Source organism: Camelus dromedarius, chromosome 29 (genome assembly GCF_036321535.1).
Source record: "Camelus dromedarius isolate mCamDro1 chromosome 29, mCamDro1.pat, whole genome shotgun sequence".
Classification (NCBI taxonomy): Eukaryota; Metazoa; Chordata; class Mammalia; order Artiodactyla; family Camelidae; genus Camelus; species Camelus dromedarius.
The window spans coordinates 17,604,891-17,629,379 of NC_087464.1; the positions used below are offsets into that span (position 1 = coordinate 17,604,891).

The following is a 24,489-nucleotide window of genomic DNA, read 5'->3' on the forward strand; positions in this document are numbered from 1 at the left end:
GATCCTCCCACACACATGCATTCATTCACTCTTCAATCTCCTATGCTCCCGGTACTGGGCTCCACAATAGGTAAGACACAAAGACCACCACCACTCAGCCCATCTCCCACTCACAGAAAACCCAACACTCATACTTGTGAGAAATGTTACACTTTCAAGATAGGCAGGTTCATTAACCCAAATTGCGTGTACCCAGGAAAGGCTGAGGTGCAAACACCAGACATGTAGAGTGAGAAAGGGAAGGTATCTCCTGACTTTTGCTGAAGCCAGAGTTGAGTGCTCAGGGCCTGCCAGGATCAGGCAGTGTGGAGCTGGCAAGTGAAGCAGTGATGCATTTTTTCAGGCTCAGGCCTCTGAACACACCCATCATCTGTATGGGCACTGCCCAGAGGTCACTTACAGGTGCTCACACTGCAGACCACTCTTCTTCAGGACACTTCTCCCTTGAGAAAGAATCCCTGCCCTCAGCTCCACCAGTACCCAACCCCACAGATGACACAGGCAAGGTTGTTGTCCGAGGTTTATTGAAAATATTAAAGCACAGCAGAAAGTTTCAAACAGCTCCACGTGGTGTTTTGAAATTCATCCCAACTGTAGGCTGAGTGACCTGCAGGTTGGACAGACTGCCAAAGTCCTGGAACAACAAAAATGAACTTAGTGTGTCTGCACTGGTGAGATCTGTAGTCAGAGCCCCAGCACCACCATTAGGCCATGGTTTTGTCAGCCTCCACCAGCTGGGGGTCAGGTTGGTGGGATCCTGCAGAAACCAAGAGTGCCTTTGAAACCCCACCCCTGAGCAATAAACTCACAAGATGCTCTACAAGTTCTGAAGGAATCTACACTCCAACAGCCAGCCCTTAGGAAGCTGTCCTGTGCATTGCAGGATGTTAACAGCATCTCTGGCCTCTATCCACTAATGTCTGCTAGTGTCCCCTAGCTGTGACAACCAAGAATGTGTCCAGATATTACCAAATACCCCCTGGGGGCAAGGAGTACAAAATATGTCCCTTTGAGAACCACTGCTTTAAGGCATATACAACACTTCATTTCCAGGACCTCAGGTAGGAGGCATCACTTAATGCAATCAACATTTGGGAAGGGGTCAGGAACACTAGTGGTAGGAGAAGGTCAGGCAGGGCTTGCCGTTAAACTCAAAGTGAATGGCGCAGAGAACCCAAGGGTCCACACATACCCAGAACTTAATTTCCCATTTTATCCCCCGAAACCAATTTTACAGTGGAAACTAAAAAATTCCATTCAGGATAGTGGTTATTTCAGGAGACAATGATCAATAGCAGGCTTTAGCTGTACTCGTAATGCTTTTCTGAAGCTAGGTGGTAGATACATGGGAGTTCATTCTATGAATTATCTTTTTGAGTATCTTCAACATTTCCTGATCATACAAAGGGAAAAATGAAGCAGCTCTAAATCACGAACTGGCACATGGACTTTGAAGCTCACGCTACTTTCACCAAACTGCAAAATACTAAGAAAAGCCACAGAAGAGACACGTATCAAATTGTATTGAAGATAGCTGAACATCCAAGTAGCGCCTCGTAAGCAACTGGCAATGAGACCACAGCTCATCTGAGTGGTTAGCATACAGGCACAGAAGGAAAGCAGACAGAATGAAAAGAGAACTAGGGCAGCAACCAAGGGGGCAAATCTGAGGAGCCAGCTGCAGAATCCAGAACGGAAGGAACTGAGGGAAGGGGTGTCCTGGAAGTCCTTGGAGAACAGCCACTGAATTTGGGAGTTACCTTCTTGTGGCGCGCAAACTCAACCTTCAATAACCAGCTAAACCCATTTAGGAGACAGTCTAGTTTAGTAGTTAAAAGTGTGGATGGAATTCCCATTCCTGCACCTACTAATCTTGGAGTTACCGTTTCTTCATATATCAAAGTAACAGGATGGGATACAGTGAGGAAAAGGAAAACAATGCAAAGAAAATGTTAAGAACAGCTGATAGGTTTTAAGGACTCAGTGTTACCCAATAGTAATACAGAGAGCAGAATGCTACTGTTGATGTCCAGGGAAGCTCTACTTTAGGAATTCAGCAAACACTTACCAAGAGCTTCAGCATTTCCTTAGTGTCAGGATCTACTTCAATGATTTCCTGATCCAGGGCTGAGACCTAGAAGGAACAAGGCAGGCCCCAAATAGCAATGAGTTACTTCACCTTCCCTCCTTGTTCTCCAAGATTTTTAAATGAGGGAGAAAGAAAAGGGTGGATGGGGGTGGGGTGGCACAGAGGGGACAGAACAGGATTCCACAGGCTCAGTATTTAGACTGGGTTATAAACCTTAAGACTGGGTTTATACCTCTGGAATATTATGCTAGGGCATATAATCAAACCAGAAGACATGATAAATCACCAAACAAACATCATTAAAGGGCTCTCATGTGTAAAACAGAATAGACTCACATGGTCCCAACAAGGCAGGACAGAAGCTAATATATAGGCAGGTAATTATGGGCCATAACCTACAGCTGGTTCAGGGGTACAAGATAAAGGACCCAGACTCAGCTGAGGTCCCTTTGAAAACCAGATACATGAAATGGTTCTCAGGAACCTGCTGTATCTTTCAGGGTGAACCAGAGGCCCAGAGAAAGACCCAGAAAGTTTACCTCAGGCACGTAATTGTCTCTCCTTTCTCTCTCCTCCTCCTGCAGCTTGATGGAGATGCCTCTCACTGGGCCTCTCTGAATCCGCTTCATCAGATGTGTGACATAGCTACGAGGTACAAATGCCCAACACCACTGAAACACACGCTGGCTCCCAACAGGTACACAGAACATCTGGATGAATACGTAGTTTTTGTCCTTATTCCAGTGAGAAGGGAGAGGGTTCACCATTTTAGAAGCCCTGACTCTGAACCTCCTACCTACACAGAACCGCTACAAGCAGCTCCGCTTGCCAAGCAAGCCCGTCCCGCTGGTGTCTCACATCCTCTCTATTCAAACGCGCTGTCAAAGCTATCAGATCCTCCTCTCAAACTTTCACGATTCCTCCCGGCCTTCATTTTATTTTCTCCGAGTTCCAATTTACGTAACTTAGCATTTAATCACGCTGGCTTGTACTGTACTTAATGTAAGTCTTCCCGAGTTCGACTGTGGCTAACCTCGTCCAAGTGCCCCCGCCAATCAAACCGCCAAATATAACGCGAACGCAAGACACGGGGAACAAGAATGCCTCCAAACGCACACCTGCAGCGCTCTCCGCGGCGCAGCCTCGTCCGGGTCCCACCACCGCGGACCCCATAACCGACCGCGGGCCACGGCGCTCCACCTCCCAGCGGAACCCCGGAGGCCGAGTGCAGACTCACTCACCCTGCTATCTTGTTGCGGAGCTTCTTGCTGGGAATAATGGCGATCTCCTCGCACACGCGCTTGTTGGTGTGGAAGTCGTTGCCGAGGCGTGTGTAGTACTTCTCAATGATGACCCGGGCCGCCTTCTTCACGGTTTTGGTGCGAACGCGGCCCTGCGGGTGGAGAAGACAGGGTCACTCGCGAGCCAGGACACCCCTCCCGGCAACGACGCGGCGTAAAGCCCGGCTGGAGAGGGGTTTGTGGGCTGGGGCTGAGCCCAGGAAAGGGGAGGGCCAGCCGGGCAGTGTTGGAGCTCGAGGTCATCGTGGAAGCAAGCGGCACGCGGAGGCTTCGGCCTCACAGGGCCTTGCACCCCTCCTTGAGAGCTAGGGGCCGGGGAGAGCGGCGGATGGAGGACGATTGTAGGGGACAGCAGCTTCGAGCCATAACACCTACCATGTTGGCTGGTCCTTCGTAAAAGAGGAAACAGGAAGCACAAGAGAGGCCTATAAAGTGCGGGCCAGAAAGTCGCTTCCGCCTAGCCTGGGACGCGCTGAGCCGACTCCAGCGCAACACAGCGACCCCTGGCCGGGAGGGACGGAACGGAAGTGTATGGTCGGCCGCCATCCAGAGGGCGGAGCGAGTGCTTGGCCCGCCCCGCAATGGCCCGGCCTAGGTCCCGCCCCGCCCCAACCCAGCTCCACCTAGGGTTGTCTTAGGCCTGCGTTTTAAGCCCCTTTTTTGTCAGTGATTAGTTTGCCCGTTTGAAGTGCTCTTGACTAGAGGGGCGCATCTCTTTCACACTTAAGAGCCCTTGGGAAGGCGGGAGAGCGGAATAGTGAGGAAGTAGGGCATGGTGCCCCCGCAGGACCCCCACCCAGTCCGTGGGTCAGAGACTTGTCTAGCCTGGTGGAGACACAGGTACAACTCGGAGAGGATTCTCTCACAAAGGAGCATCGCTATCCTTTTAAAAGTGCTCTAGTATTTCTTAGCACATGTCATAGTGACTTGTCTTAGTTTCTCGGCTAGGGGTGATTTCCCTTATCGTTTTGCCTTGAACAGTGCCCAGCACAAAGCAAGCTCTCAAATATTTAACTGAAGGGGCCAGTTCACCTGTTGTGCTCCCAACGGAGGCACCTTCTCCAACCACTGCCTTCAGGCTGTTTCTGACATATCCATTCCAAACCAGGCCCTTCTGAAGCCCACAGCACAGGCTACACCTGGTAGCCCCATTAACCCGGGGAGTACCCTGCTCCCTCTTTCCAATTTTGTTGAATAGGTCCTAGGCCCATAGTTGACTTAAGGGAAGAATGGGCTGCCCAGGTTGGATGAGTTATGGGACACCGGGCTGTGCCTCATCCCTCATCTCCTGGTCACCCTGGACAGTCCAGTCAGACTGAACTGACTGGGAATTGAACGCTGAAAGACAGGAAGCCCTTGCCCTGAATGTTGCTCCTAGACAAGGACAAAAGGGGAGAAGAGATGACATGGGTAGTGTGGGGTAGGGTACCAAAAGGGAGGGTCAGACTCTCCTCCAAGAAGAGTTGCATGAGTTTACCAACAAACTTCAAATTCAGCTGCGTCCAGCCAGGCCTCAAGTGAAAGATGAGGCCTCTCATTCTTGGCTGAGGGACTCCCCACTCCCCATGATAGTGCTTGAAGCTCTCACAGAACAGATACTCCAGGTTGCAGGGCTCCCTACTCCTCAGACTAAAATGGAATCCTCCCAAGGGTCACTCCAGCAGCTGAAACCAGGCACAGCCTGCCTGAACAAACCATCAGTAGCTCCTCTCACAAATCCTGGGAGCCTGTGAGAAAGAGTCCAGATGCTAGGGCTCTCTGAAGAACAGCAAAACTTTACTCTCTCTCAGGAAGGAAATGGGTCAGCACAGGTGACTGCAAGAGACAGGAAGCCTCCCAAGAAGAATCAGCTCTGAAGCTTAGAGAAGCTGAGAAAAGTGGTTCATGCCAACCCCTGAGGAGCTGTGCCTCCAGTTTCTCCAAGCTAGGTCTGGGATTATGAGAAGAGGAGCCCCAAGAAATTTAATTGTGAGGGCTTTATCCACAGTTGGACTAGAGGTATCCGCCCACCAGAGAAGGTACATTTGACCACGGAAGTGACCAAGAAAGACTTACAGGGGCAAGTCTCCCACATGGCCTCACCATCAACCTGGCCTGGAATCCCATCATAGAAAATCCAAGGAAACCACAGGTTTTAACTCTGGAATCTTATTACCCCACTGCCCGCTTGTTCCCATACCTCAGACACAGAGACAAAACCAGAACTCTGCTGCAACGTGTTTATTATGTGCCAAAAAAAACTACACCACAGCTTACTCCACACATCTGTAGGAGAGTGCAGTCTTGCCTGCATATACTACAATGAGGTAGAGACTTCACACACAGCTTCACAAAACCCACAGAGTAGCTGGGATATGCAACAATGCAACGTCAGCTCAGCGGGGGGGGGGGGGGGGTTATGACACTGGTTCTTTGGCACACAGCTTCCCAAAGAGGGGCAAGTAGTTTTGTTTTGTTTTTTAAAAAAAAAAAAAAAAAGAAAGAAAGAAAGGAAAAGTCAAGTTTTCAAATTCCAGTAGCATCTCAGTCAACTGAAACTGAAACTGAAACTGTTGCTTCACACATTTCTCAAATGAAAGAATTAAGGGAAGGGTACTTGTCCCCTCTGAGAGAAAGGGCTCCTGTGAGCCTTCATCTGCCCCCACCAAAAAGCAGCCCTTTTTAGCTCAGTTACAAAAGAAAAAAGTCCTGTGACTTTGTGATTAAAAACTTCTATCAACCCTCCCCCCCACATAAGTGCAACTTAAGAAGGTGCAATAAACCATTTAAAACTATATACAGCAGCCGTTCAAACATCGTTTATCCGGTCCAGTTTCAAATCCAAAAAAATTTTTTTTCTTGTTTGCAAATGCCTTGATTTGCAACTGTGAGAAACAGTGACCAGCAGTCCCCCAGACACAAATTTGCTATAATGTTAAAAGCTGCCAGGAAAGAAAAAAAAAAAAATCTCTTGTTCCAAACGACTTAAAAACTGTTTTAAGGAGTGTAAAAAGGAACCGGTAAAAACCCTCGAGCGTAAAATATGAAATATGATTTTGGTTTAAATGAAGAGCAAAGTCTCCTTGTTGTTTACAGTAAAAAACACCAGCTGAACACTCAGTTTATGCCGTTCAGGTGGGGGTTAAATAAATGGAAAGGCACTGTATGGCAACTGCAAGAATGAAACCAATGAGACCTGCGCATCATCACCATCAGTATTGCAAGGAATGTAAAAAAGCGCTTTTAATAAATAAACCTAGATGTAGGCATCGTGTCATTACCTTCTGGACACGTATTTCTTTTTTGCTTTTCATCGGCAAAATGAGAAACTAAAATCTGGGAAAACTACAGAGTCGCTTGGAGGGTGAGCCAGAGGGTCCTTGCCCTGGCGCACCCCCTGAAAACAAAACCCGACAAAACTCATTGTGCATTAATTAGTGCAGAAACAAAGACAGATTCAGCAAGTGCAAAGGTGACTACGATTTTCCCTTGTCCTCGGGAAGCCAGCTCCCTGGTCGCCAGCGGCAGGATGGTACAGGCTGCTGCCTGACCTGCCTGCCTTCGGCGTCACAGGCCACTGGGCAAGGCCAGCTCCTCTAGCTGGAATCTCGGTTCTTCTGGTTCCGCATCAGGGGGCTGTGGTGGCGCAGGCCCTCCATGCTGTGCCGCCAGTGCCAGCAGCTCCGGCAGAAGTACTTGAAGCACACCTGGGTAGGGTAGAAAAAGGGAAAGAAGCCAGGCCTGTGTCAGTACCAGCCAGAGGGGCAGCTGCGTGAGTGTCCTGCTCTGCTCAAGAGGGGGTGGGGGATTCCTGATGGCCTTTGTGGGGTTAGAAGAGATGGTCCTGGGGATCCCCCTCATCTGCAACACACAGAGGCCTGACCAACCATGGGAAATCCACTGTCTGTTTCTACGGGTGCCTGGACTTAAACATGCTGGGCTCCTATTGTGCATGGCGACTGCACTGGCTTCCCCGCCTCCTCCTGGCACCACTGCTGCTCTTCCAGTCCCCTGCCCTTCCCACCTCCCATGAAGCAGGGGTATCACATGGCTGCTAGTATGGGAGAACATTAAAAGACAGTGACTCCATATCCTAACGCCAGGCAACAGGACTTCCTCTTCACACTAAGTGAGCAGAGGTGACATGTCAGTCTCAGCCCCACACACTTGCTGGCTGTGTAACCTTGGGCAAGCCACTAACCTCGGAGCAGTTATCTGAAAACGGGGGTCATCTGAGAAAGATACTGACACACAAAAGCCTACAAGGAGAGGCTGTCAGAGATACTTGTTCTCAGGCTTTATCCAGCAACCCAAACTTACTTCACACCCTCATTTTGGAGCCTCAGTTTACTATCTACCCAGAGACTCCAAACCTAAGTGATACAGCACCACTGCCAAAAAAAAAAAGTGGATACACTGCTAGTGTCTGAACAGACCCCAAATTTCTCCAAACACTTGTCAAAGTATGACACAGATCAGCAACACTGGTACCGCTTGGAAACTTGTCAGAAACAGAGAATCTCAGGCCGTATTCCAAACCCACTGAATCAGAATCTGCATCTATACAAGATCCACAGGTGATAAGTATACATACATTAGAGCATGAGAAGCACTGCCCAAATACATTCAGATCTGTGTTCCACCACTCAGAAACATTCAACAAAAACTGTTGTGCTGCTTTCTGCCTGCTTCTGACAACTGTGGGTACAAACCAGGTACAAATATCAAAACAGTCCAGAGCTTCAGAATCAAATAAAGAAGGCTTCCTTGCATAGGGGAAAATCAATCTAGAAGGCATTAGAGTTAGAAAAACTGTGCAGGCTCATAGGTACTGCTGACCTCACCCACCCAGGATCCTGTCATCCCCCAAACCACCATTGAGTGATAGTGCCAACTGCACAGCAACATCCCAGGCAAGGAGAAGGCCAAAGTATCAAGACTCAACTCAACAAGCTTTCCCAACAGTTTTGGGTCAAGTGTGTCTCTGGTCTGATCATCAGCAAACATACTACTGCCTCCTCTATGCTTTTAGACCATCACAAGGTACTTAAGAACTCCAACATTCCACATGACAAACGTGACAGGACAATCTCTAATTGAGGGCAGGGACTTCATAGATACCCAAGGGCCCAGGGGACTTACCTGATCTCGGCAGAAGAAAGGACCAGGCTGAGAACTGCAGATATGACACAGAGAGTCTTCCAGGTAAGGGTCAATCTGAACCTGTAAAAAGGAGAATAGGATAGCGAAGTGGCTTCTTCTCACCAGAGGGCCGAATGGGCCAGAAGAGAAGGGCATGTTATGGGCTATCCACATGAATAAAGGGCGTTCCCTGTTTTAAAGAGGGCCTAGAGAGAATCACAGGCAGAGAGACTGAGATCCTAGACAGCAGATGGGCAGACTGCAGAGGCTGCTGGCCTGGCTCCGCAAGGTGTGTGCAACCACACACACTGCTGCCTGGTCTTCTCAGCAAACTGGACTCTGGCACTGTATCACCAGCAATAGGTAAACAATTGGAGGACGCAGGTCAGGATGGAAAATGGGAAGTCAGGCTATGCTGAAATGCTGGCCAAACACCAAAGCGAGGGAAGACATCCCACATGCCGAGGAAGCTCAGTCCTCCTGAGTCAATCATCCTCCCATCCTCCTGAGTCAGTCAAGACCAGGCCCACTCCCAAACCCAAACCTCAAGCAGCTTGGCTCGCTCCTCAGAGCAGATGCTGCACAGGGACAGCTTCTGTCTCAGGCCTGCCCTGGGAAGTAGTTGGCCCAGATCCCTCTCAGGTGGCCCACAGTGAGGGCAAAGAGCAGCCCACTCACTCACCTTCTTGGTGAACTTGGTGGTTTTTATCTCCACAAAAGCAGCACTGACTGCTTTCAGGTAGCTACGTTGGTTATTGAAAGTCACACGACCAGACCCTAGGAAAAAACAGAAAAGCTTACCTTCTAGCCATGTTCTCTCCAATGCCACCTGTCAACACTCAGGAAACCCTGTTCCTAGATTAGTGCTGTGTAGCCCAACAGAAATATAATGTGGGCCACTTATGTAATTCTAAGTTCTCTAGTAGCCACATTTAAGTTAAATGAATAAAGTGGAATTAATTTTAGTAGTATATTTTCTTTAACCCAATACATCCAAAATACTATCATTTCAACATGTGGCACTAGGCACATTTCAAGCACTCAGAGTCACATTTAGCTGGTGGCATTGTATTCATGTAGACCACGATGGCACAACCCACTCAGGAACGGGAAAAGGACTGGCTGACCACAAGGGAGAGGGGAAGAGACTCCTCTGTGTAGGAGGATGCACAAGTATGTTTAAAAGGGTTCAGAGCGGACAACAAGATACAGACAGAATACATCTCTGAAGGCAGGCCCAGCAGTACTCCAGAGACCTAGCGGGGGAGCTGGAAGCAGCCTTATCCTGCCACGTGTTGTGTCTGCCCCTGCAGCCTCTGAAGCCCCTGTTCCCAGTCTGTGGTGCGGCACTGATGAGCACACGGTGCTCCTTCCTGACCAGATTCAGTGTGGGTGGGTAGACTAAGTGTCGGGGAGGTGGGTTAGCCATGTGTTGATCAGGAAGTTCAGGCTCTGCTCCACCTCCAAACCCCACCACTGAGATTACTCTGCCACGATGGGCCATCCTTTCCCAGCGAGGCTGACCAAAAACCCAGTGGTTAAGGCCCCCAGACTCCCCTACACTAGGACAGCTAAGGCCATGACCAGACTCCGTTGCACAAGTCACCCAGAGTCCTCCTTCAGCCTGACCTGGTCTCTGACCCTTGACAAGGCCACTTTTCAAGAACGCTTAATAAAGGAAGCCAGGCAAGTTTAGGAAAGTCCTGGCCTTTTAATGAAATATTCATTACCTGTTGTCTGTCCCAGACTGGTCTGGCTGTGAACTCTGAGCGTCCAACCAGAGTTCCTGTTTCATTTTTCACCTCCTATCACCCACTATGGTGCTCCTATCAATCTTTTCCCCTTCAAGGGAGGTGAGGGGAGAGGGGTGGGTGCAGAGGGGTCAGTACTGGTGGCTTATCTAGAAAAAGATGTTATGCTGCTGGTATATGCTGATCTGCAGACCTGGGTCAGGCCTGCCCCTCCACTCCCATGGGGAATGTCACAATCTTGGTCTACACCCCAGAGGCCACCAAGCTTTCCCACACAGAAGTGGGACACTTACCAATGGGATACTTGTGCTTATCTGTGTCAATCCCAGCATACACCACGCCACCAAATAGGTCGTTCAGAATGGCTGCCAGGGCCTCAGCATTGAGCATCCCATGCAGAGCACCAACAAACACCGTCCTACTGGGATCAAGTCTCTGAGATGGGCTCCGAACAAAGTTGCTGTCGGCCAAGACCCAGGGGATCACTTGTACCTGAAAACCACCCAGAGGTATATAAGCCCTGGCAGGGAGCCAGAGGGAGAGAGCTCTCATACGGGGAGGCACGTGCTCTGGAGATGCTAGGCTGGGGCTGCTGAGACCCACACAGTGGGTGAAAAGGTGTTCTCACCCAGGCCCAGGCACACAGGCACTCAGCAAGCCACCCTTACCCCAGCACAACTAGAGTTAAATTCTACTGAGCCCATGTGTTCAAAATGGGGGAAAGAAAATGTAGAACTGCAGTCACTCATCCTGGAGAGTAAGCAAAATAGTACCAAACTGTCATACCCAGGAACCTAGATCCCTCATCCTACAGATTTTAATAGACTTTACTGTCTAGAGCAGCTTTAGGTTCACAGCAAAACAGAGCTGAAAACGTAGAGTTGCTATATACCTCCTCCCCTCCACCACCCCCTGCCTCCCCCACTCTCAACATTCCTCACTGAGTGGTACATTTGTTACAATCAGGGAACCTACACTGACACATCACTATCATCCAAAGTTAGGGTTCACCTTCGGTGTCTGTTATACCATTGCAGCTCTGTGGGTTTTTAACAAATGTATAATGCCATGTATCCATCATTATAATTTCATAGAGTATCTTCACCACCCTCAAGATCTCTGTGCTCTGCTTATTGATCCCTCCCCCTATAACTCCTGGCAACTGTTCATCTTTTTACTAAAACACGCATCTCAATTTCCCATTTTCTAGATGAAGAAAAGAAGTTTCAGAGATATTAATTATCTAATCCAATATCACAAAAGTACTGTGCTCTGGAACCAGATTTTTAAAAACAACGCTGATTCTTGAGGTCAAAACTTCCTCTGACAAGTAGTTCTCAAACACCATCCATCCAGCTGGACCACTTAAGGAACCTGGGTAACGTGGAGATTCTTGAGCTCCACCCAGACTTAGAGAGTCTGACAAAGGTCCAAGAATGTGTAGTGAGGTTCCCCAGTAGGATGACTCTATGCTAGAGACTCACAATGCTAAGGGCACACAAGGCTGGTAACAGAAAAAGCATAAGGGAAGCGAATCACATGGAGAAAACTACACACTAATAAATCCCTGAATGGGAGTGAAGACGTGATCCACGGATGGGCGTGAGCTAAATAGGATTTACCCACCAGAGACTGGGAAGTCAGAAGGTACAAAAGGCAAGAGAAACAACTGTACATTATTAGTTAGGTCCAAGGAGAGAAAGCTTCTATCTTCAGCTTCGTTTCTAAGACAAGAGGTTTGGGACAGAAGTGTTGGCTAGAATTAAGAAGAGGAGGATAAGAGCTGGAGATAAGTTTGATCTCTACAGGCAGGAGGAGCACACACACCACATTAAGGCCCAAAGGTGGCAGTGGTGGCTGTTTAATGTAATTGAGAGTTTTGTTGTATTTACTGTGGGGTGGGAAGAGCAGCCCTCTTGCCTCAGCAGGAATATTCACCTGCAGCCTGCGCACCACCCACCCCATGAAATCCACTGCCTCATGTGCCAATTACCTGATCCAGAAGGACGCTGTGCCAACTCACCTCCTTGCAGCGCATCCTCCGGCTGGACATCTTGAAGTAATATTCACTCAGGCCATCTGGGCTCAGTGGGTCATGGGAGCAAGCCTGAAGCAAGGCCCGGACAGACTTCTCTAGTTCGAAGACCAGATATACATACCCTATTCCCAATGGAAAGAGAAACTGCATTAACACCCATCAGGTGGCTACTCCTCAGCCTTGACTTTGCAGTAGGGAGTTTCTTCCGAGAAAGATGGCTTGTGTGTAAGATACATTCTTGTCCTACTCCTTGTAAGTCTTGTTGAATGGGAGCACTTTCCATGCTGGAGACCCAGGCCAAGGGAGGGAGAAGCACAGCATCTCCCACCCTGTAAGGGAAGGGACTGGCAAGGTAGGACAGGGGGTCCCAACTTTACCACACAGCTCTTCATCCCACCACACAGAGCATGTTCAGGCCAGCAAGCCTGGCCTTCCTGGGGGCAAGAGCAATGACAGGCTGTGGCCAGGGGCTGGAGGTATTCCTTTAAAAGTCTACTTAGACCACTGGTTCAGTTCACTGAAACATTTTGGTGAAGATGGGGCAGCGTGAAAATAGCACCTGCTCCTTTCTACAGGGAAGGGATCTCATTTCAGACCAGTGAGGAATCAGATGCTTGGTCCTCATTCTTGCTAACTCCAAAGGGATCTCAGAATTAGGTCAGGCAACAATGTAACTGGGCAGGAAAGGCAGGTAAAGGAAAGCTTTTCAAACACCTCATTTTGAGAGGAAAGGAACTGCTGGGGTTCAGGTTTGGAGGAAGTGCACAAGACAGTTTCATAAGCAGCTCCAACCGCAGTGAGAGTTTGGACAGATAGAGCATTAGCTCAGAAGAAACAGGGATGTGCCTGGTTGAAGAAGAGTGCTGACAGCTGAAAGTTCTGTGCTCTAGAGTGCCCAAACCATGTTACCAGCATGCAGCTGTGACATCCCAGCATCCCTCAGTGCAATCACGTACTAGCGAGGGGTAAAAAAAGTTCCTACCATGTCTTTATTACCTTTAGGCATATTACCTTTGGGAGGACACCGGGGGTGCTTGCCATCCTTACCAGGCCACTCCACACTCAAAGAGCCAAAAACACGGAAGGTGTTAACCAATCCAGCTGCAAAGAGATAGAAAAGAACGGCAGAAACTGAGGCACCATCCTCCCCAGGAAGGCACAAGCACAGGGCCACCAGTGTTCTCCCAGGCTCGTCCTCCCTGACAAACAGCTCAGAAGTGACCTTTGGTCTCAGGTGACAAGTGTAAGCACCAGACACAGAAGCACTGTAGGAGTCTATGCAATGCACCTCTCCCTTCATAGGTGCTCCTGTAATGCCCTGTGCTCAGGCAGAGGTTCAGTCCCTGGCCTCAAAAGTCCAAGTTTCATGCTCCTGAAAGAGATGCCCCACCTCCTATACTTGAAGCAGGAGGTCTCAGAGCTCACCTTCCGTAATATCCCAAGGAACACCTCCTAGGAACACCTTGCAAGAGTAGATGGGGTTCTTGTAGTTCCGGGGAGGAAGCTGGCCACTCCAGGTACAGGTGGCTTCATTCACAGCTTTGGTAGAAGACAGAGAAACAGGGGTCAGAAAAATCAACACAGTCACTGCCTTTCAGTGGGGTGAACTTGTCAGGGAAGGAGACAGGCCACAGACCTAGTCCAGCTGCCTGGGAGAACAATCATGACTATTCTGAAAGGCAAGAAACCTTACACCTCACCAAACCAGTCAGCCCAGAATGATAACTAATCCTAATTCGCTAGTTCTGTCTCCACTAAAACTGAGAAGAACAGCAAACCAGATGTGTAGGGTAAAAATGATCACAACCCAAACTATTTTCAAACATATAACTGATAATGCTAACCAGAAGGCAGTTTCACATACTCATTGCTTACAACACTAGTTAATTTAAATTTATAATTACAGGCATACCTCAGAGATATTTCAGAGTTCCATTCCAAAGCACCACAATAAACTGAGTATTCCAATAAAGCTAGTCACACAAAGTTTCTGATTTCCAGTGCATATAAAAGTTACATTTACACTATACTGTAGTCTGTTAAGCATTCAACAGCATTATCTCTAAAAAAAAAAAAAAACTACCTTAGTTAAAAAATACTTTATTGCTAAAAAAATGCTAGCCATCATTTGACAACACAAGGCTGCCACAAACCTTCAATTTGTTAAAAAAAAAAATGTGTGGTAGCTGTGAAGTATAGGAAAGTGAAGCTCAGTATATCAAGGTAGGCTTATACTTGAAAGTAAACAGAAAAGTTTTGTATACAACATCCTAAAGGCTTCCTGCTCCAACTGTACCTTCTCCCCAAATGTTCAAATAAGGAACATTCTACTCCGTTTCCCTCTTTGCCCTGAACTCATCACTCATGGAAGTTAGGACACTGCCAATAAAATCCACCACTAGCAACCCCACAAGAGTGTCACAACTGTTCCAAGTCAGAACCATGCCCCATCATTTGCAGAGCTATCTTTATGATACCTAAACAGACACTGGGCCTTCCCTGATGCCAACACTGGAAGATAATGGATTTTCTCCCAACTCCTCAGCTTCCTGTTTATACCAAACAGAAGTCTGTCCAAACCCACTGTGAAGTTTCTCTGACTCTGACTCAGACACCTTGTTAAGAAACCCCTGCTGCTGTACAGAGTGGAAACTATCTTCTATTTGGCCTGCCTTGACTTCTACGGGCCTCATTGTTCTTGGTGACCAATCCAGCCTTCTATCACATCAGTCTTTAATCCTGTCCCCACTCAGTCTGTCCCCTTCAGATCAGAAACTGACCTTAGTGGGGACTGGCTAGTCCTTGCCTATTTACTCTCCTCCTTCAGCTCTAGAGCAGACAGCCAATGAAATGAACCATCATTTTCATTCAGGACAATGACATGGAAGGCCATTCTCTAAAAGGCATGGATCCAATGTGTTGCTACAGCAAGAAATTAGGCATCATCAGCAATATTTTGCAAACAAAAAAAGAAGTCGATATAATGGCCTCATCCAAAAGCATGGTAATGTCATTTTATAGGAAAACAATGGCACTAGAGAAAGTACAAAGACAGGTTGCCAAAGCCATTAAGTGAACAGGACAGCAACACTACTAGGGGACACTGAGATCTGGTCTAGTTCTGTGAGTAGGAAGACAGACATACTAAAGCCTGTGGAAACAAATGCAATGGATAACCTGAACATTCATTCAGTCATCAACTCTAGAACTTCAGAATAGTGGTCAGTGAGCACCTCCCTGAAGCACTAGTAAACAGTGACTTACATAGCTCATCTGCTTCCAAGTACTGGTATAAGATGAAGAGTAGATTTAACATGTAGTTAAGATAATTTAAATGACAGAACCTAAGGATTCCTGAGAGACCAGTAGAGTTGGGACACCTGTACCTTGGATGCTGACAATAGACCCCCAATGCACCCTGTGTACACCAATCAGAAAGCCCTGGGGTTGTGCTTGATGTGTCTTTGAATTAGAAAAGGGAGGAGGGAGACAAAATTCTAGGTACAGTTTCCAAGGCTTCTCTTTAAGACCTCCACCGTGAAAAGAATCAAAAGCAACAACAGTGCACAATCTCCATGAAAGAGCACAAGTGAGAGATGGTTCCAGCCCCTACTGGGCATGACCCTGGGTACCAGATTATCTCCTTCTCCTCTCTGCTCAGCCTCACAAGTTCCCGAGTTTGTCCCCATTAGCGCTCACTCCTCAGAGCACACCATTCTTTGCAGATGCAGAGACTTCACCATGCAATCAAGTCCTCTTCTGGACAGTCCACCTTCTGTGAACTGAGGTCACTTACTCTCTGTCCGGAGAATGAGGCCTCAGACCCCCCACATGCCCGTAGCCACACTCACCTGCAGCTTGCCTGTGCAGCCTGGCTTCTCTCTCTATGCTGAAGGGGTCTTTAGGAGCTTCGAGGAGGTCCCAGGATGGCCACACAGAAGCTCCTGGCCATCTCTTTGATGCACTGGTTGGGGAGGGAGTGACTGCAGCCAGAGCAGCTTGCTCTTGGTCCATCCGGGACCCAACTCCCATCTTTAAAGGGTCTCTGGGACCACCCCCAGTAAGAGACAAAAAGGGCAGGGGAGGGGAAATGCGGAGGCTTGACTAGGGAAGGAAAAAGGAAGATACAGGTTTTTAAAGGACAGTTTTGTTATAAAAGTAATAATCACACTATACAACTAAGAAAAATACCATTTAGCATTTGATATATTTTCTTTCAGACTTTCTTCCTATTTATTTTTAAGATTAGTTGTTCTTACACCATAATTTAAACAAATTCTTCTCTTTCCAATTCAGTTTTTTCCCCCTACATTGCCAGTCTTTATAATCATTTTTAATTAACTTGTGATACTCTATTTAGGGAACAAGCTACACTTCCTGATCTATTCCCCTATTGTTATTTAAACATTTAGATACTTTCCAAGTTTTCAGGATTATACATAAAAACTTTAAGGTGTAGCTTCTTCATATTTTGTGTGTTCTCTGGTCAGATTCCTAGACGCAGGATGCCAAAATGCTTTCTATGAGGATTGTGTTCTATCAGAAATGTATGTGAACACGAGTTTCACTACAAGCTTGTGTCAAGGCTTTAAATTCTACTAATCTGAGTAAAAATGATACTACTTCATCAAAAAATAAACTAAAATAATTACTCAATAGAATATTTCCTAAGTTCAAATACTGCTTCTATTTCCTTTTCTGTGAGTTGTTGGTCCATATCCCCTTCATCAATTAACTTTGGGGTGGGGTATCTGAGACAGTTCTTTTAATGAAATTCAAAAATATTAAAGCTGGTTATGAGGTAAATTTCCAAGACTGAGCCCCATCTAAAGTAACATAAACAGAATTAGAAGCACCTCATCTAACCCCATTTAACAGGGGAATAAACTGCAGCCCAGAGAATCAAAGGGACCTACTTGTGGTTACCCTCTTGGAAACACAGCCTGAAGTCTGAACACAAAACCAGTGCGTAGTGGGGACACCAATGCCAGCTTTCATATTTCAGGACAGGTTGAGGGGACGCAAGGTGAGTCCTAAGAGGTCATGCTATGAATGGGACATGGCAACAACCAATGTTGCCAATCTTGGACGTGGAAGAGAAGAGGGCAGGAAAATAAGCCATTCTACTCACTCAACAGTCAGCTCAGGCTCAGAAGCCATCTGAAACTGTATTTTAGTTTAGGATTATTCTCACTGCCATCCCTATGTATTTCCTCCTACTACCCCCATTCCTCATCTATTCTAATCCATTTGCCAACTGCATTTAGCATAAGTGCCACACACATCACGCATGGCTGTAGATACGGAGAAACAGATGCATAAATTAACTCTGAGGCAGTATTTTATAGATTCATCATGGTCTCAGAGCTGGCATGGGTCAGTGAAAAGAATGTAGGAGCTAGAGTCAGTCAGATCTGGATTAAAATCCTAGCCCTGCTGATTACTAACATGTGATTTATAAAATCATCACTTAGAAATTTTGAGATATCACATGTAAAGGTACATAAATGGTATTGTTTAAAGGCTAAAGAAAACACCCCTGTAAGTCAAGAAACAGAACACTGCCAGGACTTGCATTTACTTTTGAAATTAACTGGTTCCCAGCAGCTCTTGGAGTAACCCGTAGAGTCCTCAGCTCAGGTCCTGAAATGTACTGCTGAACGGGTATACAAGGCATCCTCTACTCTGTTGAGGATGGAAAGTTCTATACGTGTCCACAATGGCCTCCACCCCTCCCATCATTCCACCCCCTGTCAGCATTCTAGTGGATATGCATCCCACCTCAAGCTCGCTTGCCCTCCCCACCCCCCATTCCTCAATAAGTCACATACAATCAAATCTGAGAGATGATCTGATCCAGAGCTGAAGCCACTGGTGTCTGAGTCAGAGGGGCTGCTAGAACGGGAGTCCAAGATGGGCCGGGTGTCCAGGCGGGATCCTCTAACTGAGGGTGCTGGAAACTTGTCCACCAAGTCAGATCCAAGGGGGTCCAGAGGCAGGAAGCTCAAGGGAGGCTTCCCCAGGACATTGCCCAGTGGGTTGTGGAGCATGCTCAGTACTAGGAAGAGGGGGGAAAAAAGCAAGTCTCATGACCTCTTGGTTTTCTTTCCAGCCAAGAGCCCTTCCCTTTTTGCCCAAAGCCACCCAACAAAATACACCAAAGCATGACCACTGAAAGCATGACAGAACCACAGTTAAAAGTATAATAAGCAGGTATACATCCAGTACTGATACTGACCACCCAGAGCCCATTAGAAGCAGGTACAGGATGGCTTTCTGAAGACCAGAGTTCTACCAGTAGCAGCAAAACTCCTGCTCTCTGCTACCCAGGCTTAAGGGTCAGTGCATTTGGGAAACTCTGCCACCCTGGTCACAGCTACTATTAATGTCTGAAAACACATGCCCATGTTGCCATAGGAGATGTCTTCAGCACAATTAGGAAGCCCAAACTTACTCCCTCTTACTGACTGTCAACAGCTTTGTTGGAACTCCCACCTTTCTAGCACTAGGTAGCTAAAATACAGAATCTCACGCCACCCCTAGAAGTCTATAAGTCAAGCAAATTCAGATTCTTTTCTTTGCATCCCTGGACTTTAGGGTCCTAACATTTAGGATGGAAGCAGAATGACGTTGTGGTTAAACCTGCTCTGGCTTAAGACAAACTTGGGATGAAACCCTGGGTCTGACACCACCTTTACATGGCTGTGTGCTCAGGGAAGCTTTCTTCAGTCTCCATTTTCTCACGGCATCTTGAATGGAATACCAACTACTTCATAACACGGTCAGGAGGGTTCAGTAACTAAGACAGCAGAAAGAAAGTGCTCAGCATAGCACTGCCCAGCACACAATAAATATTTAAATATTAAACATCAAAAAAGAGTGAAGCAGAGGCCAGGAAAGATAAGGGAGGTAAAGTGGACAGCAGAAAAGAGCAGCATTTTACCACACTGGCCTTGGGAAAATAAGGAATTCAAAGCAAAGCAAAACACGCTTTTATCCATGAGGAAGCGGTGTAAGAGGGCTTTGGCCACGGAGCTACGGTAGCACCAAGGCTAGGTAAGAAGCCTTATTAATCTGATTTTTTTTTCCATCTGCAGAAAGGGGAAAACACCCACCTCAAAAGGGCTGAGAGATGAAACCAAAATAATGTGTTCATGTGTGAAAGTGTTCAATAAACGGTGGCTGTGACTGGCTACACATCACAATTACTCACTAGTAACTGAGTGGAACATAGGCCACCAGAGCTGGTTTCCTCTCAGGGTCCAAGTCAGTCTGCATGTCTGCCTAGGGCTGTGGTGAGTCTCAGGAGACAGGAATAAACCTCTCCAAGAATGAAATCAAAGTGAAAGCCTGTTTTCAGGTGTGCCATTCATGACACAGCTTACGTGCAAGATCAGACCAGCCCGCTCTCCTTTGGCCAATGACGTCCCTCTCAGATCAAGATAAGGTAGGGGTGCTCTGAACTCTTTTTTTCTTTTTTTGAAAGCAGGGGATGGTGTGAATGTGATTATTTATTTTACTGTGTTTATTTGTCCTTAATTTTTAAAGAAACTATCCTGTTCTCCCAAGTAGACGTACCATTTTATATTCCCACCAGCACTGATGAGTTTCAGTTCCTCCACGTGTGCTGGCCAATACTCAATATAGCAGATCTTTTAAATTCTAGCCAGTCTAATGAGTATGTGTGTTGAGGAGGTGGATGTTGTACCATATTCAGCAAGTTTTATTACTTAGTTTTTTACTTTATTTTTTAAGGAAACATTCTTTTAACTAGGTCTTTCAAAGCAGTTTCCCTAAGCACAAGCACTTAACTTATGCCAAAACTGTCTCTCAATGCTTGAATTCTGACACCCGTAGGAAATAATCCCTGAAAAATTTCTCAGATATTCCTGACAAACCCCTGCCTCAATGAGACACAAAGTCAAAGCCCCTGGAACTCACGCCCTGAGAGAGCAGGAGGTGTGAAGATTTATTCCAGGCTCCTCCTCCAGGTGCTGCAAAATGTGGCAAAAAAAAGCACTGTGAAAACTAACAGATCATATGTATTAGTCTTAAAAGTGGTACCACTGCCCTAGAGGGCCTCATTTTTCTTCACATTTTACACAAAAATGTTTAGGGTGGTGAATGATGAAGTAACAACCAAATCATAAAGACCTCTGAAAACCAAGTCAGGGTGTTTAAATTTTATCGTGAAGGTAAGTGGGAGACACTGGACAGCTGTTGTGGGGCCAGCCAAGGAGGCTGACCGGGGAAACAAGGGAAGACTGCACTGGTACCCAGAGCCCAGCTGAGAGACAGTATTCTCAGACTTGGGTGACTCTCTTCAGCAGTGTCAGGAACCAGGATAGACACTGGATCCATACAGGGCTGTGGGTTTTTTCCAAAGAGGGTGCGAAGAAGGAAATAAGTCAACAGAGTTGATGGTACCAGCGAAAGAGGAGATGAAAACAGGTCATGTATTAAAGTGAAAGACAGAAGGGAGTCAATAGACTCGAAGTGAGTGGAAGATCAGCAGTGGCCATGTGCTGACAGCTACCAGAGGACTGAAGGGGCAGACAGGACGGAGGAGGAGGGCGGACAGTGCGTGCGAGGACTGCATGGTCCAGGGTGTGCACCCAGAGGTGACTGAGGTGGACTGTGTACAGTCTACAATACCAGACAGGTCATCCATATGGACATTCAAGGTACCCACAGTGACAAGTGGGCCTTGGGTTAAAACAAACAAAACACAGATATTGAAATCCTCAGAAAAGGGAAAAGACTTGAAAATTGTTAAGGAAGAACAAAAAGAATGACCCTGAGGTAGATGAGGCTTGGGAGAACATGCAGCCTCCATCTGACAAAATAGCATCCTGAAGAAAAACCCTTCAGTGGAGGCAGAAGTTGGAGGGGGCACTCACCAGGGACAAATAAGATAAAGGACGTTTGTTGATCCTAGAAAAGGGCAGCACAGTAGAGCGCTCCAAGAGTTATCAAGGGAAACAGCATAAAGCAGGATGCAGGAAAATGCTCAAGCTGTATGACAGCTGGCCCAAGGGGCTCCTGTCTGGGGGCATCAAGGATGATAAATCCTAACTATGTCCTCACCCAAGGTTAAAAAAAAATGTATTTGAAGGAGTCAAATACAGGAGGGTGCCCGTGTAGATCACTCTTCTCATTCACCTCAATCTATGTTCACTACTGTGTTGATACATCTGTTCCAACAGCCACAAATCCATCTACCTCAACTAAACCTACAATCTTTTTTTTGCCATGCCCACAAAGATATCTTGAGGCTTTGTCAAATTCCTGTGTCTGTCTGTAACACTGAAATTCTGTCTGTAACACTCCTCTACTCTGATAATAAACCTGTCTAAAAAGAAAGTGGCATGACAACCCACAATAGCCACCAACAAACTCCACTTCCTTAAGTGCTCAGAGTTCACAGCTAATCATCTGTTCTACAATCTGGACCAGGTTCAGTCAGACTCCTACCACTCACTAACAGCAGCTTCCATTTACTGCACATCTAGTATATGCCAGATACTGTTAGGCACACTTTAGGTAAACTTCAATGAATCTTAAGAAGTGGGTATTATTACCCCGTCCTAACAAAAGGAAACCAAGGCTCAAAGGGCAAGCGTTTGTAGTGTGTTTATCAGCTAGTGAGGGATAGAGTAGAACCCAATTCTTTCTGATTCCAAGCTTTATCTTTTTTTTCTCTTCCTTTTTAAAAACTAAACTATAGTGAGTTACAGTGTGTCAGTTTCTGGTGTACAGAACAATGTCCCAGTCATGCATATATATACATATATTCGTTTTCATATTCTTTTCCATTAAAGGTTGCTTTATCTTCTGTAATGCAACATTCATTAGTCACTTTTTTTTTCAATGAGGACTTTACATCTTCTTGTCTTCATATTCTTGACACCTCTCTTATTCTCAAATTCTTTTAAGACCACCAAGTACTCAAGCTAGCTCAGATTCCAGAATCAGTACCTTAGGATCTAAATCACCCAGGTCTTAAAGTTTCTCTAGGACCTTGCCACTGCAGGAATTCATTAAAAATGTATCTTGGGCCTGACTCCAGACCTACTGAATCAGAACCTGCATTTTAACAAGATCCCCAGGAGATGTGTGTGCACATTAAAGTTTGAGAAGCACTAATCTAGAAAAACCTGAGGCTTGCTACTTCAAGCTTCTAATCAGTTCCCCTTACCACATCTAAAAAACCTTTCATATGTAATTATTTCCCTTGACTTAAAAAAAAAAACTGTAGGTTATTTAAATATAGGTCTTACAGCACAATGGCAGCTAATACCCAGGAGGAAAAAAGAAGCAAGGTAGCTATATAGGACATTTCCCAAAGAATTTGATCTCTAAAAAACCCCCCCGTGGTAGGGAGGGGGTGTTGGGGGAAAGGAAAGAGGGAAAGAGACCTAACCAGGAACAAATAAAGAATATATAAAAAAAGATTGGCTTGGATTGTGATAAGTTTCAGGAAAACTGATGGCCAGAAACAAGCTGAACACCCACCGAAAAACACTCAGGACAAGAACTCTGGAAGCTCATTACTGAGCAAAAACAAAGAGAGCTCAAGTGTACTGCTTGGGGCAGATACATGCTAAGAAACAAGGAAGAGAAAATGCTGTTAAGAACACTACTGAGTCGCTGGACAAAACTGGACTATGAACAGTAGTTTAACGAGAATATTATTTCAATTTTAAGTTGACTGAAGTTTATAACTTTTGCTGTATATGGATGTATGTAAGAACACTCTATTCTTACTGGTTCAGAAATTATATATACATGCATATATAGAGAGAGAATGGGCAAATGATAAAGCAAATGAGGTAAAGGTCAAACAACAGGAGAATCTGGAGAAAGGGAATACAAACATTCTTTGTATAATTTTTATTTTATATTTATAACTTCTGTAAATCTGAAATTATTTACAAAATTTTTTTAATGACCGAAAGGAAAACTAGTCAGTTCCCATTTGACTTCCTTCGCCTTTTTCAAGGCAACTGATCTGATCAGAAAACGGGAAATCAAGCACAACTAATAAAGACTAGAATCCCCAGGGAAAAGACGGTAACTGAGTACCTTTGGAATCTCTGCTTATAAGAGAAATAATCTTTTAAAGAAGTTTTTTTTATTATGTTTTAACGTGATGTGGTTTTTATTTTCGTTTCTTTTGTGGGGGAGGAGGTAATTAACTTTATTTATTTATTTATTTATTTATTTATTTATTTATTTATTTATTTATTTATTTATTATTTTTAATGGAGGTACTGAGAATTGAACCTAGGACCCTGCGCATGTTAAGCACACACTCTACCACTGAGCTATACCCTCCCTCCACTTAAATAAGCTTTTAAAAGCCTCAAAAACATTTGGATAGATATTTGCAGGCACACATGTATACAAAGTTCTGCCTTCTCAATCATGCACACCAACCATTCTTACCACCCCACTCCAGGAGTAATTAGTTCAACACCTGGAGGAAAGCAGGTGATCAATGCTTGCTGAACAGTACTGAAAGAAAGGGACTATCATATCCTTAGGAGTCAGTATGCTCGTTGGGGCTATACCCTTTCTATCACGGTTATTCAATTTAAGAACACAATGCTGCTCAGATGCAATTCAGAATTACAAGAAAAAACACCTTAGTTCACCCTGACCCAGCTTATCACCAAAACAGAAGTTGAAAGTACAGTTACTTCACATCAAATTTGTGGCAATACCCCTTCTACTAGTTTCAAATACTTTCTTCAAAGACAACTAAATATATATAGATACAAGGTGAAGAGAGTCATCTTCCCCTGACCAATCCTCCCCAGAATCTGTTGGGCTCCTCGTAACCATTGAAATACACGTCTACACTGAAGTACACGGAGCAGGGAAGAGCACCAACTGAACACTATACCAACCACATAGGAAAACAGGGGAAACAGCTTGGACTGACGGCCCAGAAAGGGGCAATGGCATCAGGCAAAGATGTTAAGATCGGGCTGTACCAGAATTAACAGACCTGAGTCACGTCAGCATCTCCATGCATCAGTTTCCTGCAAATATCAAATTGAAAGGAGCCAAGAATACAAGCGTTTGATAGAAGATACAGGGAAGACAAGAAAATAATTATCAAGAAGCTTACAGTTTTTTGAGTGGTTTGATATTTTCCTTAACTCACAGAAGGAGCCAAGTTTC

At 45.9% G+C, this 24,489-nt stretch overlaps 2 protein-coding genes across 8 annotated transcripts in view; both read right to left on the reverse strand.

Annotated features, from left to right (window-relative positions):
* Positions 1 to 507: 507 nt before the first annotated feature.
* On the reverse strand, positions 508 to 3,951 carry RPS17 (ribosomal protein S17). The gene is made up of 5 exons (XM_010986801.3): positions 3,766 to 3,951; positions 3,331 to 3,482; positions 2,629 to 2,734; positions 2,069 to 2,134; positions 508 to 634 (listed from the first exon to the last, which is right to left on the reverse strand). The coding sequence occupies exons 1-5, from the start codon at positions 3,934 to 3,936 to the stop codon at positions 554 to 556; spliced, it is 576 nt and encodes a 191-aa protein (XP_010985103.2). The 5' UTR covers positions 3,937 to 3,951; the 3' UTR covers positions 508 to 553.
* A 1,644-nt stretch (positions 3,952 to 5,595) lies between these two features.
* The window catches only part of CPEB1 (cytoplasmic polyadenylation element binding protein 1), a 67,304-nt gene continuing 48,410 nt past the window's right edge, over positions 5,596 to 24,489 (reverse strand). For all 7 annotated transcript variants that reach the window (XM_064480629.1, XM_064480627.1, XM_064480625.1 and 4 more), the window contains 9 exons: positions 18,132 to 18,358; positions 16,152 to 16,404; positions 13,726 to 13,839; positions 13,312 to 13,401; positions 12,286 to 12,422; positions 10,556 to 10,754; positions 9,194 to 9,288; positions 8,512 to 8,592; positions 5,596 to 7,076 (listed from right to left, as the gene is read on the reverse strand). In XM_064480629.1, coding sequence (XP_064336699.1) covers positions 6,966 to 7,076; positions 8,512 to 8,592; positions 9,194 to 9,288; positions 10,556 to 10,754; positions 12,286 to 12,422; positions 13,312 to 13,401; positions 13,726 to 13,839; positions 16,152 to 16,404; positions 18,132 to 18,358 — 1,307 coding nt within the window. In that variant the 3' untranslated portion in view covers positions 5,596 to 6,965. The remainder of the gene's footprint in view (positions 7,077 to 8,511; positions 8,593 to 9,193; positions 9,289 to 10,555; positions 10,755 to 12,285; positions 12,423 to 13,311; positions 13,402 to 13,725; positions 13,840 to 16,151; positions 16,405 to 18,131; positions 18,359 to 24,489) is intronic.

What these genes read in the sequence shown, in the direction of transcription:
- RPS17 (XM_010986801.3), bottom strand. Translation starts at nt 3,936, where the DNA reads ATGGCGGCCGACCATACACTTCCGTTCCGTCCCTCCCGGCCAGGGGTC. An exon ending in ACGAAGGACCAGCCAACATG is followed by an intron (nt 3,483 to 3,765) that starts GTAGGTGTTATG and finishes CTCCACCCGCAG; the next exon opens with GGCCGCGTTCGCACCAAAAC. An exon ending in GAGACAATTACGTGCCTGAG is followed by an intron (nt 2,135 to 2,628) that starts GTAAACTTTCTG and finishes TGTTCCTTCTAG; the next exon opens with GTCTCAGCCCTGGATCAGGA.